Source organism: Diadema setosum, chromosome 9, assembly GCF_964275005.1.
Source record: "Diadema setosum chromosome 9, eeDiaSeto1, whole genome shotgun sequence".
NCBI lineage: Eukaryota > Metazoa > Echinodermata > Echinoidea > Diadematoida > Diadematidae > Diadema > Diadema setosum.
Window position 1 is genome coordinate 20,596,763 of NC_092693.1, and position 18,920 is coordinate 20,615,682.

The 18,920-nt window shown below is 35.8% G+C and overlaps 1 protein-coding gene across 1 annotated transcript; it reads right to left on the bottom strand.

Annotated features, from left to right (window-relative positions):
• Positions 1 to 1,487: 1,487 nt before the first annotated feature.
• LOC140233043 (solute carrier family 35 member C2-like) lies at positions 1,488 to 12,241 on the bottom strand. Its single transcript, XM_072313151.1, has 10 exons — positions 12,075 to 12,241; positions 9,570 to 9,736; positions 9,063 to 9,194; positions 7,472 to 7,622; positions 6,287 to 6,423; positions 5,579 to 5,747; positions 4,840 to 4,923; positions 3,252 to 3,427; positions 2,305 to 2,431; positions 1,488 to 1,793 (listed from the first exon to the last, which is right to left on the bottom strand). The coding sequence occupies exons 2-10, from the start codon at positions 9,630 to 9,632 to the stop codon at positions 1,660 to 1,662; spliced, it is 1,173 nt and encodes a 390-aa protein (XP_072169252.1). The 5' UTR covers positions 9,633 to 9,736; positions 12,075 to 12,241; the 3' UTR covers positions 1,488 to 1,659.
• Positions 12,242 to 18,920: the final 6,679 nt, after the last annotated feature.

Consider the following 18,920-nt stretch of genomic DNA (forward strand, 5'->3'; position numbering starts at 1 on the left):
CTATGACATGTTATACCCGAAGAAATTGAATACAACTGCAGTAAAACTTGTCTATAAAGACCTACCTCGGGTAGAGAAAGGCACATTTTCCATACATGTGGTCTTTATACACAGGTTTGAACGTACATTTTGACTGCATTGCACTAAGATTAGCTGGTCTTTGCAGACATGTGGTCACCATACCAAGTGGTTCCTGGAAAAATTCATTAATGTTATCGTTTAAATCTTTCTTGCCACACACAGCTCTCCATATCCAGTCCAGTGATAACAGCACCCTTTCATGAAATGTCCTATTGCTATTAAAAATCAACAATGCTAGTGAACTTATAACAAACACGCATACAACATACAAACATTTTAAAAGAACAAACAAGTACAGTTTTGGAAGACGTCATAAATTTGAAATGAATGTTTCCCCTCTTGAGGCACTGACACATAGGCCACAATAAAGATTTTCTCTTCCATCTAAACACTATCTTGTAGTAATGTACTTGTATATTTCAAGCTGTTGTGTTCTGGGCTGACATAATCCATTTAGTCTAATTCCAAGGCTTCTCACCTAACGAACAGCACTCACAATATTGACTGTTCATTTTTTTTTTTCTAAATCTACTGCTGGAAATGTGACAAAATCCAAAACCTTAATCACCTGTAGAAGCCTCCAAATATTGCACGATATCAGCAATCAAGAAATGACAATATCTTGAGTAGTTACGAGTCACTTCCATTCTCTACTTCTCAAAATATACATAGACTATGTGAATACCAAACATAATCACTGGAATAAGATTCATCCAAACAGCCATCTAACTGGTAGAACCCATATGATGGGGCCATTGCATCACAGCTGCTGTATTTTTGTTTTCTTTAATACACCCTGATACACCATATAGCGGTATTTTGGTTTATCTCACACTGGCAGTTTGAACATAATGAAACCAAGACCAGTGTGCATGATAACCTAAAAATCATAATCCTGTAGAAGTTTTGTACACGGTTCTAATAAATCACCTATATTTGAAGCATGAAACAGCCAAATGCTCCCTGAAAACAAATCATTCAAATAATTTCAACACCGAGCGTATGAACATATTTGATTCCAGAGGCTCTCAGAGTCAATGTTAAACTACTGTAGATGGATTATGCAAACCGATCATTAATTTCTTAATGACAATTTACTTATGAATGGGTCATAGATCGGAGAGCAAGAATTTCATATCTTCACAATATCTAATACAGTTCAATATCTGCACCTGTACTAGATTACAATGGGACCAACTATGGGATTTTATACTTTTTCTAAATAGTAATCATACAGAATCACAGTGGCGGATCCAGAGGGGGGCGCAACTGGCGCACGCCCCCCTTTATTTTTCGTTAAAAACAAAAGAGATAAAAAGAAAAAATGACATGAAACCCGGAAGTGGCACCAGAAATATTAGTTTCGCCCACCCTTTACATAATTCCTGGATCCACCCCTGGAATCATCAAATTAATTCAAGCATCAAAAGAGTCATTCTCAGTCTCTTAAGTATAAATAAGTCTTACATTCTCTAATATCTTTGTAAAGTGGTGAGTTGGAAAGAAATTTGTAAAATCAATAAATAACGATGAAAGGAAGAAAATGTCTCTAAAAAGCACTTACAACCTCAGTCTCTGCTATAAGGTTGTCACTTGCTTCTTTCTTCTGACAAATATCTCTTCCTCGTCGCTACTGACATTAGCATCCCCATTTCGCGTCAGAAGGTCCTGGTGATCATTGCTACTCTTACTGGCTTTCGTTCCTTGGGTATCTGTCAAAATCCATCAAGGGAGTTACAACAGGAGATAAAGAGTTGTTGTTTGGACAGTACTGCAAGTGGCATTACAATGTCAGTTTAATCATGTTAGAACATGTATGTTAAAAAACATGTCAATTTTGAAATAAAAATTGATAATTCCATTGGCTTACCTCAATCAAGTCAAGAATGAAAGGTAAAGTTCACTAGTTACACTATGACAGTGTATTATTGTGGGTGATATACAAACTAAAGGTGTATCACACGGTCAATAAGCAAAATTTTAGTGGTGTGAGAGAGGGGAAAGGATATCATCCCAACAGGTGCACTCTTGTATCTTCAAGTAAAGCTATATGTTTAGGCTGAATTCAGATAATCGATGATAAGTAGGAGAAGTAAGATTTGCAAAACTGGGTAACAAAGTGAAGTATAAGCTGCAAAAAAGAAAAAAATTGAGTAACATGTCACAACTATAGACTTGAGTGGGATCACAACAAGAATTTGTCGTCTACTCTGTTTCACTCACCTCTTGTTTCAACTGCCTTCATGATGACATGTACAGTGATTCCACACAAGCATATCACCATGCCAACAAAGTTGAGACTCGACATCTGGTCACCCCTTAGAGAAGCAAGGTATAATGTGCAGATCTCCTGCATTGTTTAGAAAAAAAAAAAATGGATGACAATGACATGGCAATTTACATACAACTTTTGTTCACTGAAAGCTGTTATCTAAAATCCTGTGTATATGCCATATATTTCGCGAGTCTAAATTTTCGCGAATCAGGAATTCCTGACGATTTCGCGAGTAGTTAAATTCGCGATCGTGGAGTCCTGTACTGAAAGGAGAAGAGTACACGTGTATGTCATATTCACATCGGGATCAGAGTCAATATTTTCGTGTGCCTTTAATTTCGCGAATAGCACCTGACTCACAAAATTCGCGAAAATAAAAACCTCGCGAAATATTTGGCGTATACAGTACCTAAAAGAAAAAGTGTATCTGCAAGAGATTAGGTACATAGATAAAAGGAGATCACACAGTTGCATAGGCCATTATCTTACGAGAAATACAGTATTCTTAACCCTTTGTGTGCTTTGAGTGCAAATTGGCACAGAAAATCCTGTAGTGTTGCATATACTGTCCAGAATCCTTGGCACCAAAAGGGTTAAAGTGAAGTTTGCATAAGACCCTCGAAAGTAGCAAGGAAAATTCTGAAAAACAATGCAATACATCATGCACATCAAAAGAAAAATAGAAGTGTATGACAAAGAAACACATAACTGATTATCACAAAAACATTTTGAGACTGATTGGTTACCATTACATTTGTTTTTTGTTTGTTTGTTTTTTAATGACTGTACCGGTAAGTGTTTTACGTCCAAAGGGCACATTCTTATGATGATTTTGATCAGTTTAAATGTTGTATATGGGAACAAAGCAGATGACAGGATTTTTTATAGACCCCACCTTGAATATGCCAGATATGGAGAGAGTGAGTGTTGAGGTCTGCGAGAGAAGAAGGTATTCCGACATGGCCAACATGAAAGCAAGACCAGCACCTACTGACAGCTTGGCACACGTCATCGAAAACACATGAAAGTTGCTGAACCCAAGGAAGTCTTCTGTCGTACAGATTTTCACACCTGCATTTGAAGAACGAAAGTAAACGTGCTCAATCTAAATACAATCAATAAGCCTATCCCTCTCCATCTTCCCTTCCCTTTCACACACACATGCACACACACAAACAAATTCCAACATAAATACAAACACATAAGGTCACTTAAACACACATTCACTAACACACATACTCACAACAAACATACACAATCATATACTTGCACACCTAACAACATCCAACCTTATTCAAGTCATGTTGGTTGACATTACATAAATTTGGATGAGTGAAGGTGAGGAAAGAGAATAAATACTGTACAGTTGCCCCTGCTAAATTGGGAGGGGTCCGCAAACAACAGAAACATGCAAAATAATTGTTAGTATATTAAAGGAGACCTCTGGATGATTTTCAGATTTTTACATTTGAACAACTATAAATTAGTTATACTGAGGACAGAGTTTCAGAATTTGTGATAATTGGGATGAAGAATAAGAATATTTTCAAAATTTAGAACAAATTGCAATGAACAAGGATGATGACATGACAGAGTCACCATAAGAATGCATGAGTTGGGGCTCATGGAAGCAGAACAAAAGAAGAAGGCATGCATAGATTATACACAGGTGAACTCGCAAGCAAGCGGTATTGTAATGAAATTACACTGCTACATTTCTGAAATATGTGAACCTCCTATGTCATCATCCTTGTTCAGTGTAATTTGTTTAAGGTTTTTCAAAGTAATGTTTCTCTGCTCCAGAACCACAATAAATTCCACAAATCTATACATGGAGTTGTCGATTTATGTACTACATGATGTGAAATTATGAAAATCGTCTGGAATGTCCCTTTAAACATGGAGTCTTCAAATACCAGAGATTTCATCAACACAACCAACATCATATTAGTCTGACAAAATCACTGACATAAAAGCCAAGAAAGCTGCAAAATAAGGTAAACTGGGATGAAAACGGGTAATTCGATTAATTTGAATGTCGTTATAAAATGCTGAAGATTGCTATCTGAATTACCATCCGTCCAACTTTTAAGTGTACAGAATTTTTTTTGTTTTTTGTTTTGACGATGCTCATCACTATAATGCTTTGTATTGACCCAAGTTGTTTTAAAGCACAAGCTTGTTTATGTTTGATTGCATCCAAACTTGATAGTCCATTTCACAATAACTATACGTCAAGTACCTATCTTGTAGATGGCTTCCTTAAATTTTGTCATACCGCTGTAGAAATGCAGTAAGACAAGCCATACATCACTGGAAAGTTTAGATTCTGGAGATGCCAAAATCAGAAATTATCTGAATTCTGGGTCTTTATACAGCTTTTGCTGTGATGGATTACATGAAAACGAATCAATCTATCATTGGGTGTCACAATCTAATGTTAAGAATTAAGAGACGAAAGAAACAAAGATCACTGTACATACCTTCAATACCAACTGCAAGAGGCAGAAGACCCAATATCATGATTGGTTGAAGATGATATATCGTATCTACTGGATTTTTCAGACCTTTGCAGAAACAGAATAAGAATGAAAGAATGCATGGTTTACTGCAAACGAGAAGTGGTTTGCCATTTGCATAAAGAGGACAGTTTCATTGATTTCATATTCACTTCATGACGATAAGGAGCATGTTTCACAAAAGACATCAAATTCAAACAATGATTTGCCATTTGAACTTGCAATACACATCTTACATTATGTGATTTTATACAGAAATATCATGCAAAAAAAGAAGAAGAATGAAACACACATACTTTATTCAGATCATCTGACTCAATTCTGCAGAAATCTACAAAATTACTAATGCATGATGAACTATACACAAATGAGTGGAATAGTATCATCACAGCTTAATTTTGAAGTGGGGGGGGGGGGGGGTGAGGGGGTCTCTAAACCACCCACAGCTGCCATTCTCAAAAACTGAATTACTCATGCGCATGGGTGCCCATGCGTGCATTGTGTGAAAACATGTTTATCATATCAGCATCCAGATGTAGATTGCAAATTAATCTCTCAATACACAGACATTCAATTCGCCTCGCCTCAAACCACACAAACTTGCAATGAAATTGGCTGCTTTCTTCGGCAGATAGAGGTCGGCAGTGCAAGAAACCTTTAGGGTGCTGAAAGAGTTTTAATGAGGCAACAGAAAGGTGCTGACCTGTTCCTTCTCCCTGGGTGAGGATTTGCGCCAACGACCACCTGAGTCCACTCAGGATGGACGCGACGATGACCAGAAGAAATCCTTCCAGGTTGAATTGAGTCGACTTGAATGTGAACATGAAGAGGCCTATGGCTATCAGCATTACAACAATCACCTGCACCCAGTGCTGCACAGAGCAAATTGAACAAAACAAAGCAAAACAACAAAAATAAAAGCAAAATTAACAGAGAAGAACCGTGAATATTCACCTCTAGTGAAAGAGATAACAGATTTTTTTTCTTCAAAGCTGAAAATGTGCATTTTGTAGATGTAACAGAAGTGACATAGAAAGAAAATCTTGTAAATGAAGCTTGTTGATCTCACATAGCTTGTTCCATTTACAATAATCAATATTATACAACACTTATCATAACCTAAATTACAGATAAAACTGACTGATGAATCAAAATGTGGCTGTTACTCTGTACAAAAAACAAACAAATCCAAAACAGAAGCGATACTTAGGTTTGCAAACTATTTCAAACTTTCCTCTTGCGATAAGGAAATCAAAGAATGTATACTTGCTACCTCGTGTTTTTTCACTGCAAAATTAAGCTTACGAGACAAGTGTTTCAAGCACATTTCCACAAACAACACTACAGCTCTATAAGACAAGCTTTCAAGGATAGAAATGCATTTCCCCTTCTGCGCGAATCTTTCACTCACCGGTTTTTGAAGACCAAATATAATCGCAAAGACTAGGATGAAAATGATTGCCGATGATTTGCACATCGTGTAGAGGGATATTGTGATGAACACCAGACTCCAGTTTGAAAATCCGATGTCAAGAGCGCTGGTTATGCCTGCAGGAATTTCAACAACAAAAACCACACACACACACAAAAAGGATAATGATACATGTTAATTAATTCATCCATTCATTCATGTCTCACTGATCTATCAACAGATATCTTCACAGAATACATCTATAGACTTGGAATCACACACTGATTGAATTTGAATGCAAAGTAAATATGCTTTTGGGGTGGTTTTCATGGAATTGATGGCAATTTTGAAGGAATAACAATAGAACACACAGTGTAAAGGCAGTGAAAGTCCTGGGTGTAAATCATATGGGGAATCGGTCCTTCATAACTGCACACATGAAGTGTTTCATGATATGGAATTTTTTGCTTAAAACTTCATAGAGTGTGATATCAACATGAAAATAAAGAAATGCAAATACACTTATTTTTAATACTACTCTATTTTGTACATATGAATTCAAACTGGCACAAGTTTATTAACAACAAAGGTAAACAGATTGATAAATTAAGACTGATTTAAGAATTTGAGAATATGTGAACGTTATCTCAAAGGAGTGAAAAAGAAAAACATAAGGTGAGCATTTCCGCTTTTAATTACAAGCAACTTGACAACAGTATGATCACATCAAATTATCATATGTTTTGTTCTGCTTTATCAGACACATTTCTTTTCAAATGAGGTCTCATTCACATGTTTATCATGTTCTCAAAGTGGAGGGAAGGAAAGCTGTGGTGGCATTTTTCCTCTTCAATATTAAAATTACTCATGCCATCTTGGATGAGGATAAGTCCTAACTAAATGAAGGTTTCATAGACATTTGCATAAATTTAATTGTTGATGCAACTCATGTATTCATTGATAAGACTTTGAATAACATGTTGTGGCATGATTGATATTCCACATTCTTAACAAACCTCAGCATTGCAGAAATCACCTGAAAACTTTAACAGGTTGTGAAAAGCTGCTGACCTCAAACACCAAAACGGATAGTATAACGTACGCAGAATTTTCTGAACCTGCACAACATTTTGCATGAAGGTCATCTGATGAGTAATGATACAGGATTATTTATTGTTTCCTCACCTGTTGGTGTTACAATCCTGATGTACGCAGACCAGTTGAGGGTAACCGGCTTAATGGATGTACACAGCTTCAGGAACTTCCGTACAATAAGGGCTAAAAGGTATTTTACTGCCAGGTGGATGATGGTGATGGTTAGTGGAAATTTGAAGTCCTGTCATGGTCAAAATGTGACACAAAATATGACAAACATACGAACAAAATATAATGCAAACTCACTATAATAATGCATCAATTACAGTATTCAGACAAAGTGATTTACATATCTAATTCAAAATAGACATGGTCCTTTGATTCAAACCATAGCCTATCTTTACTTCAGTCGTTTTTATGAGCCATTTAGGTACCTCCACTACTTCTTTCTACAAACTTATGATAAAAAAGAGGCCCAGATTGTGAGAAACAGGACACAGGATGGAAGAGGGGAATGAGGAAGTGATTATGTTGTGGGGGTGTTTCATAAAGCTGTTCGTAAAGTTAAGAATGACTTACAAGCGACTGATGATCAGTTCTTGTGCTGAATTATGAAAATTCTGATAAGTATAGCACATCAGAACTGATCACCAGTTGCTCGTAACTTGTTCATAACTTTACGAACAGCTCTATGAAACAGGGACCTGGTCACCTTATAATCAAGAGGACACAGAGTGCCTTATATACAATGTTTTCATTCAATGTGGAAAGCATTGATCTGCTTGGTTTGATCAATCTGCCACACTACAACTTCAAACAAAGAAAATGAACATTCGTGCCTTGACCCAAGGAGTGAAACGGTGAACAGATATCACTACTTTACCATTCACGCTCCTGTGATGGATTTCGAAGGGAAATTTTGAGGATATTTTCCCCTAACTTCAAGAGCTCACATAGATGGTTACAACCGCTAAAACTGTTCACATCAAAGCTACTGAATGCTAAATACGACAATGAATAACATGGAGGTCTTGCAATTTACCTCTAAATCCATCTTATGATGTGATGAATCCACTGTATTCTGTAAGAGTCTAGGGCACTATAATTGGATATTGTCAATCACCCTCATCTTTCAGTTCTTGTTAAAAAGTAAAGAACCACAGTGCATTTATTTATCTATCTCTATCTATCTATCTAGTTGTGTATTTATCTATTTCAAATTCAATTAGTGTTCTTATGTAGAGTAGTCTGCTCAATACATAAAAATTACTTTGCAAGACAGCCCTGTATCACACGAAAAATAAATAATGCAGTTAATAATCAGAGATGTTTTTGGAACATTGAAATATTACATTCCATACACAGTATACACACTACATACTCTACATGCATAAGTATTGTATATAAGAACATATACTGTAAAAGTGGATATTTTTGCGCAACTAATTTTTTGCGCTCAGCCTGTTAAGAAGAGTTTTGTGTGTTTTTAATTCCATGGAATCAAAACAGTAAGTACTGGAACATATGGCATGCAAAAATATTTGCATGCCTTTATTTTTGCGCTAGTTTATGGTTGCGCGAAATGTGCGAAAATTTCAACATCGCGAAAATGTCCACTTTTACAATAGAATATCAAAACCAGTAAAATATTACAAAGGGTTGATAACGATCAATGGTTAACCTGCAACAACCACTTGTTGTAGAATGTCAGGCTGATGGAAAAAGTGTAGTAGAAGAGCACAAGGGCAACCACTTTTACTCCGAGCAGAAACACCTCCATCCATCTTGACTGCACCAGTCGAGGTGGTGACACCTTCAAATGGAAACGCAATGCAGGTGTCATACATATCTTCTTCATATATGATATAATAATTCTGTGAAGGTGAGTGTACAGAATGAGGCTCGCAAATTTTATGATTTATAATTCAATGGGATAATCATAATGGGGGGGGGGCAGAAATTTTATGTATATCTTCCTGCCAAAGCACAAAGGTATTTTGAAGTCAACAAAAATCTGACAACTCAACAACAAATTCAAAAGTAATGTAATACTATGGCAAACAAGCTGTCATTTTCAGAACTTCAATTTACAATTGTAACCAGACTCACTAGTCATTGACCCTTATTTGTGAAAACCAAGTCACCGCAGCAGCACACCAACAAGGCTCCATACATATCCAGAACTTACCTTATATACAGCTTTGTGAATTTGACCCTCTAAACGATTGGGTAGTCTCTTTTTCGATGGCATCTTTTGTTAGGCTTTTCCCTTGCCTTTTTATGAAAATAACAGAGTACACTTCCAGTTGCTAATCACCATCACCTGATATTGTTTGAAGGTGTACACTGCTGTGCCTGCAAAGGTAAGACAAGAGCATAGAATGAGTTCATAGAATAAGTAGAAAAAAAAAACCAACAGAATAATATTTTTCTGAGTACCCTTCATGAGTTCATAGAATGAGTAGAAAAAAAAACAATAGAACACAATATTTTTCTAAGTACCCTTCAAGGACAGACTACGTTATGTTCTCATATTTCATGGTTTAAAATATGTCAAGCAAAAGTTCCATTTTGCCTGAAATACTCCTGTTTCCTACGTCATGTTTTGTTTTGTTTTGTTTTTTGTTTTTTTGATTTGCTAGTGTGAGAACAACTAAGCATTACCCTACAGCAAAATGTAACAATAAGGCACAATAAAGCACATCCTACATTAAACCTGAGGTCTAACATAAACATATGATAAACAGATCTGATACACTGACCAATACATCCTGTGTCTCAGCTTGAGAACTACACATTTATGTTCGGTTATTCTCCTGTTACAAAACTTGTGAAACTATTTAACTATTAAACCGATATAGAACAAAGTCCCTGTTTGCAACAGGGTGCCCATTTGTGGCAGGGGCAGTTTCATTCATTGATAAAATAAGTGTGCCTAACCCCACTTTAGTACAAAAGGAGGAGTTACTTGCAAGTTTTATGGGAAGTAAGTGTACTCGCAAACCTGATGATTGGGCCTTGTATCATCGAATTAAACGGCCCCTGCCACAAATACAAGCATCCTGCTGCAAACAGGGATGATTACTCTTGATTTAAATACATGTATACATTTTTAAATTTTTTTCTCACCTTTGCTATGGACACACAACACATTACAATTAGACTGTAACAGTATAGTTCAGACTCAAGTGCAAAAAAAATGGGAAAATATTTGACGGGGGAAATATAATGTTAAATATAAATTGAATGTTAACTGTATAAACTTCCCAACCCAGTCCTCCTAGACCTACACCACTCTGGCTGCCGCACGTACAAGAGCTCTCCACGCACAAGGATATGTCATACCATGCTCCAGAAGAAACCCCGGGGCGCTCCTTGTACACAGTTCGCATTGAGGCTGGTTGCAGTTAGCTCCAGAACAGAACACCACAAAATGCCTTTTGTGAATTGTTGTTTGTTTCTACTTTACTTTTTTTTACCCGTAGAGTAATCTGGTAATTGCGTAAGCAGCTAACATGCAGTAAGCAGCAAAATACACACACTCTCATTGATGAATGATGATATAGATCTAAAGTATAGTTGGGTGACCAGCATGTCGCCATAGTTAATGTTTATGCATATTTGAATCACATTTCGTCACTGAAATTCTATGAAATTCCACTCATATACAGGAAAAATGCTGAAGATTCCAATGGAACCTCAAGTTCACTGTTTGATACCGGAAATTTGCCTATCGTCCTCAAACGCGAATGATGCAGAATGGTTGCTCGCTAAGGAAGGGGCCCACAATTAAGCAACTCGCCACCCGAGTTCCCACAGACAAAGCACGTAAAAGACGTGCTGTGACCCTGCCAAGTTTCAAGTTTTTTTAAGGGATACTGAACACTGAAGACAGTCCCGGGCATAAATTTAGATTCAGTGCACCTGTAACAATTTTAAACGGGGTGGCGGTATTCGGGCCCCTGGTGACGTACGTGCACCTCACTATAGAATCTATATAGAAATTACAATGTAATTTCATAGATCACACTACTAGTAAATTTACTATATTTAATCTAGTTTCTAGGCCTACAACATTTATCTGAATAATCATATTATTTCAAATCTTGGTCAAAACCATGGTTAATCATATAATCAACCTGTAAATTACACTAGGGCCCTAGTTAGTATCTTAAAGGGATAGTACAGTATTGGTGGAGATGAGGATTTGACTTTTAATTTTTGGCGAGATAGAACTGAACTGTCTACCAAGAAACCACTTATGAAATATTTGTACAGCGCATAAGAGGAATTCAAAGTTTATTAGATGAAAATCGGTTATGGAATGGCTGAGACATCCAAAAACAAAGTAAAACAAAGAGATTCTGACAAAAGGTGGGCCCCACCATTGATTAGGATCGCTCTGTTTTTGGATAAATTTATCTCAATTCTCAGCCATTTTGACAAAGGCAAACCAATTTTCATCAAATAAATGTAAAATCCCTCTTGGAATTACATCTCTTTCATATTTCATAAGAGGTTTCTCATTATCTCTCTCTCTCAAAAAAAAAAAAAAATGTTAGAAATATTAAGATAGGTCTCAACCAAAACTATACGATCCCTTTAACGTAAGTAATTTACAATAATCACGATAATCAATAAGAATGTCACTGCACTCCAATAAACATGTAACATATAACACAAATATACGCACGTGGGATTAAGCAAAAGTGTTTCCGACGCCAAGGCCAAGCAATGCGAAAGGTAGCCCACACATTGGTCAACAGTCATAACATGTTACCACTCTTGGTTACCCCATCATGCCAGTGTTCATGAATCAGGACAGGGAGATACAGAGATTAACCGACAAAGTGACGAGCAAGTTATCTATGGCACAACGTAATCTGAATATCTGTCTGCTGTCTTCCACTTTAATATCAATAGTTTAACACACACAAATACTAGTACATGGGGCTATTATTACAGTGGGTAGGCTAAGTGCGTACGTACGTACACAGATGCACAATCGACAAACCAAAGGGGGGGGGGGGGTGCTGCACTGGCAATGGCGACACGTTGATCATTTTTCTAGCGCCCACTGGCGACGTACCCCGCAGTCGCCATGCAATGCAGAGAGCTGTATTATATGTGCAGAACCCACTGATCTTAAGATAATAATAATAATAATAATAATAATAATAACATGAACAAGATAAAAACGAAATTTGACGATTTTCAGTCGATTCTTTATAGGTACACTTCCGATGTACGGTATTGGCCACAGAAAAAAAAGATAACAAAAAATAAAACAGGAATAAATACTTTATAGAGCATGCAGATTTCGTAAACAATAATTATATAGTAGGCCTAACTTTTATGCAACGGGGCCCTGGCTGATATTCGTTTTGCAAAGAGACTCGAGCTGTTTGATGATAATGGAAATCATAAGTTCGTCAGTATGGTCCGGCAGAAACTGCGAGCAGATTTCATGGCAAACATCATAATCAATTATCATCAGGTCTATAGATCATACCCATGTCATGCCAAAGCATGTTTAAATCCTTCCGAAACATTTGCAGGATTATTGCTATTCATCATTATTATGAAAGACAATTTGTAGGACTTGATAAACTTAATCGAGGAATTGAGTGATGTGCAATGGGCGACGACTGCTGCATGAAAATGAAAGCTTTGCTCACAATCATGGATTATAGCCAAGTAGCATATAGTTTAGCAGTGATGGAAGAATGAAGTCATCGATAGAATCTTGGTTTGATTTGTTTTGTTATGTTTTTGTTTTGTTTGTTTTTTTCCGTGGGCGTACCCAAGTAACCTGAAGAAAAACAACAATCACTGGCATCACACGTGTGAAACCAGTGATGACTGTTGCTATTAAAGAAACGTATGCAATGCAATTGCGTGTTGATCTGCATTTATTTTGTACGATAAGATATGATGGTTTCACCAACATCACACCATGAGCCGTTTCAAAATCAACACAGACAGCAACAGTCCTTAGGAATCTGCAAAATAATCCACAAACCAAAAAAAAAGTAATTTTCTGTTTTTAATAAAGACTTACTTTAACGTTGTAATACAACTGCAGAAAAACAAGATTTGATATTTTGAATGATTTCATGACAATACGAGAACACAGTGAATACTTTGGTGGCACTTGGCAGTTGGCACATAATACTGGTGTTTCATTTAGCACACAAAGTTACAATACTCATGGTAATTCCCGTAATCCTGGCCTTAAAATTACACACACACATACATATTAAGAAAAGTGCATTTCAATTATGCAACTGTATCTAAGCAACAAATAACAAGACTCTAGTGGGTCTTGTACTCATACATTTCACTCAAAGGGGAAAACTTGATTTCACGCATCCAACCCAGTTGATAAAGTACAGTAAACCTTGCCTAAGTCAAATCGAAAGGGACTTGAAGAAATCCTTCGAGTTGCGCGCATTTCAACTATATATTTGAAGTAAAACAGGGCCTGACACAATCACTTGCACACTTTCCCGGGGCTAGTAAAATCTTATGTCGGGCAAGTGAACAAATTAAAATGAAGAAATTCACTTACCCATAGGCAAGTAAAATGTTATAAAAAAATGAGGAAAAATGTGGAAATCTTTAGGCTGTTTAATGCCTAATTCATATTTTTTGCAAACTACAGAATCACTTGTAACAATATTCCAATGCTATGAAAGGCCAAGCTTAAGTAATTAGATTATTAAAGAGGAAATTATCATTTTCAATGTTTTTGACTTTCTTGGGGCAAGTCAACTTTGCAAGATTATGGTAGCAGTATTATACCATATGCCAGTCAAACAAGTACCATAAGGTACCATGAAAGTACCATAGAGAACTGTGAAAGTACCACAAAGTGCAATGAAAATGTCCAAGAGTACCATGGAGTACTATGGAAGTATCACAGAGAACCATGAAAGTACTATGGAGAACCATGAAAGTATCACGTGTGAGGATGGCACTCTGTTCAGTATTGTAATTTCATTGTAATACCGTAACATCTATGGTACATTCATGGTAGTACTATGGTACATTATGGTACTTCTATATTTTCAAATAGTACTTTCCTATTCCGTACGGTACTTCTGTGGTAGTACTATGGTAGTACTATGGTACAAATGAATTTACCATGGTTACTATGGTAATACCATGGTAATACCATAGTAATACCATGGTACTTAATGGTACTTTTTTACAAGGGTTCAACTCATCCAGTCATCACTTTATGTGGCCAAGAATCTAAAGAATATGAATGTGTGACATATCATGATTACTTCTACTGTTTTTCTTCAGGTTACTTGGGTAAGCCCACTGAAAAAAAGGATAAAAACCAAGATTCTGTCGATGACTTCATCCCATGCAGTTTGTCCACCAATGCTAAAGTAATGTGCAATAAAGATGTCTTTCTGTCTTTTGTTAATCATATTATTCTCTAGTTAATGATTGATAGATGATGTCATTGACAATACCTAATTGGTTTGAAAGGCGTGTTTTTTTGTTGTTGGGTTTTTTTTTTGTGGGCCCATCCAAGTAATCTAAAGAAAAATACGTTGTAATAGAAAAATTATCCATAAGACATATGGCACGTATAGGCCTAGGCCGTAGTAATTTCTTGATGCTGAGGGTAACATATATAACTCAACTCAACAGCATTTGCATTGCATATAGGTCCAGTAATAACGGGTGAATAGGGGCTAATGTATTATGCAGACGGCAATGTCAATTTGAAAGATAAGTTAATTGATCAATTCATTCAATCATGACGTCAAGTACCATTTCCTATTATCTTCTCGCAATAACGACGGTTGATAGCAACGGGGAACACGAATTCAGCTATGTTTAATATCTAAGACGTCATTTTGTGGAAGTCTTGTCAGATCTGTGAGCAATTAAAAAAACAAAGTATTGTGTGACTTAAAGGCCTGGCTAATTATATCTAATGAAATATGTTTTCAATGAAATATTGTAATAATAATGATAATAATAATAATAATAATAATAATAATAATAATAATGATAAGAAGAATGATGATGATAATAATAATAATAATAATAATCATTATTATTATTATTATTATTATTATTATTATTATTATTATTATTATTATTATGCATATGAAAAGATGGATCAGAGCGACGAACAGTAACAATCACAAAAGTAGCCGCAATCTTCTACTGTTTGCTTGGAAAAAAACTTTTTAATAGTTTGTAGAGCATAGAGGGAAAAGGAACACTTGGCGTCGTGTTTACATGCTTTGAAAGAAGTCAAAATAATCGAAATTGATGAATGATACCACATGTGTATATGTAATAAGTGATTATTCTTTCGCAACTCTTCAAAGGTACAGTACATTTATTGGTCATTTGCAGTGGTCATTTGTTGATAGGAAGATGACCACGTCAGGAGCTATAGAGACGATGTGTGCGAAGCGTTCATTTTCAACACATCAACGTCAAAAAGGGAGGACTGCACTTTACCTCTTTTGGAACAAAAAGATAGGACTTGCGACTCGAGTGTTTTGTAAGACCATGCATATCAAAATCCGAAATGATTCAGTCGGATAGCTTTAATGAAATCGCTAGCGTTTGTTTTAAGTATAACAGTTTCGGAAAACTAGATATAAGTAGGTCTGTGCTCTTTGATTTGCATGTTCGTTCGTCATTTATTTTCTACGCACCCTGAAGACCTATATACCATTTTATATGTTGGTCGTAGTTCCTTGTCCTATGTGAACTAATCCTCTTGAAATTGAACTTGGTGATTTCATTTTGTATGTATACAATATGTAGACCGTATGAAAATTGCACTTCATCTTCAAGAATTCTGAAAATAATACACGCTTTGGCAGGTTTTCCGATGGAGAGGGACATGGGCAGGTGCAAATATCCTGAAGTTCAAACACGTGCCTCGTAATTGTATACGTAATCATATATATCTCATTATGTCTCAATTATTTAGTGCCCGGTGTGGTGATTCAAGGCAATTTTTATTTCAATTTTACACAAATCATTCTATAAAGTTGTCTTGCAGACATAATGGAAATGTTGGGTTTTTTAAAGTTCTCATAGGAGCAGGAGAAATACATAAAACCAGACAATATGAATATGTTTGTGCCAAACTATAATACAAGAAAATTGATGGAAGACCCTCATTGCAAATATGATAATAATTACTGTTATATAGTACAACATGGTTTCGATAACGTAATGTATAGCAGACGTTCCGAATAAGAAGTTTATACATTCTTCTACGAAATTGGGTAGCAGCTGGGAGTCCAAAGTTTCGAGATATCAAATATAGTGGTTACGCATAAAGCCCCCAGAGGTTTGACGTACGTGGCAGACCCCCTAAAGATGAAAGGATATGACTATGGATGTAAGTGCCTGACGAGATAAGTAAATGGTATAAAGAACGAGGAGATGTGCGTTGGAGAAGACACTGTATTCCTGAGATGGGATTAGGATGGATGGAGAATGGTATATCAAAAATAAATTAACTCCAAAAGAAAGAAAGAAAAATTCCTTACACAACGTTAAAAAAATGACAAAAATCGGATAAGAAATAAGGAAGATATATCATTTTGAAATTTTAGTTAGTTTCGGAAAATATTTCTCGACTAATTTATATCAATATCCATATGAGTGAGTTGATGGTCATACCCTCACAATTTTCATGTCTGTTATATATGAAATTCGGAAAAATTGTGATCTTTAGCTAATACAGGTAAAAGAATATTCCCATATTACAATATGATATATATCAGACGTAACATTTTTGTTCATTTTATTTAGGGTGGTTCTAAGACAAGTTTTATATGTATGCAGCTGCATATGAGATTTTTGTCATTTCTGTATGTAAAACGAATAAGAAATTGTGAGAGCATGACATCATCAACTTGCTGATTTGAATATTCATAATGACTGGTCAAGCAGTGTTTTCCGAAAAATGTTGAAATTTCAGAATGTCATAACTTCCTTATTTCTTATCCGATTTTGATCATTTTTGCACTGTTCTGCGGGGATTTTTTTTTTCCTTTCTTATGAAACTGATAAAATTTTAGAGTGGATTTCTTCTTTAAGCATGGTAAAAAGGAGATGTAAAGGGAATCAATGAAGACGGAGACAGGAGATGCCGAGAAAACGGAGGAGAGGGCAATCAAAATGAATGTGAGAATGCCGCAGTCTGTGAGAAGGTGATAGCCCTATCACTTATCTTATATACATATATGTGAAGGGAAATGTGATGGACGTCCACAACAATTGGGAATGGAAGACGTAGGTTTATTCGTATTGAAACGCTAAGAACAGTTGGTTTGGTGGAAAACTTGGTGAGCAGAAAAATAGAAGTATAATAAATGCCCATAGAAAATCGAGCACGTGTGTGCATAACTATATAGGTACAGTATTCATGCTACGTTTGTCAAGAACGATTGTTTGATTGGCATTGACATCTAATACTTTAAATCGTATTACTGTTTGATAGTCCTGACTTCGATCACGCGTCATAGTGGTGGTACAGACCAAGTTGGCATGTTAAGATTGATTAAGACAATATTATTTCCATAACCTGTATATATTGTAATTATGATATCTCATTATGTGCGGCTAAACTGAAGTGAATACTGCTCTTAAAGCCCACTTTTAAGAGACATATTTGATACGACTTAGATTTTGTGTCTGCTGCGTCACCATATCTTTTTTTTTTCTAATTATGGCAACATGTTGTCATAATCATAAACATCTAACTGTCCCAACAATACGAAGCATTGTCCCGCTGAAATGCTAGCCTCCATACATCCGCCCTCGTGAAATCAACTTGACAAAGGCAGTTCCTTGACTTCTCGCACTTCTTAACAGCATTTCTTCTTCTGTGTATAGATGCATATATATATATATATATATATATATATATATATATATATATATATATATATATATATATATACATAGTAGTTGAAAGAAATTGGACTGAGGCGGGACGTTGCTCTCGATCTTAGTCTCCCTTTTATTTGTCAAGCTTTCGGCCCGTCATTGGGCCTTCGTCAGGACCTACCAACAGAACGATTATTACATGAATAATCTGATGTGTCATAATATTATAATATATAATGCAATTTCACATATTACCAATCTTCTAAATCATTTCCTTTATATACACAAATCAATCATTCAATTCAATACAAATATCCAATCTAACCTCAAATCATCATCAGAATAACATCAATGTCCAAAAAATATATAAATAAATTCTTATATCATAATGCTGCCATATAATAATCATCAATGATCACAAACAGAATCATTATACATTTCATATTCATATGTCTATTTGCATTACGTATGTGTATACATCCGCATACGCACACATACCTAAATTCTTATATCATAATGCTGCCACATAATAATCATATTGTCTTATAATTCTTAGCATGATGATCACAAACAGAATCATTATACATCATATTCATATGTCTATTTGCATTGCGTATATGTATACATCCGCATACGCACACACACACCC

Coding starts and splice junctions, on each gene's coding strand:
- LOC140233043 (XM_072313151.1), bottom strand. CDS start 9,632: ATGCCATCGAAAAAGAGACTACCCAATCGTTTAGAGGGTCAAATTCAC. Junction 9,195..9,569: donor TTCACAAAGCTGTATATAAG/GTAAGTTCTGGA, acceptor TTCCATTTGAAG/GTGTCACCACCTCGACTGGT. Junction 7,623..9,062: donor ACAACAAGTGGTTGTTGCAG/GTTAACCATTGA, acceptor TGACCATGACAG/GACTTCAAATTTCCACTAAC.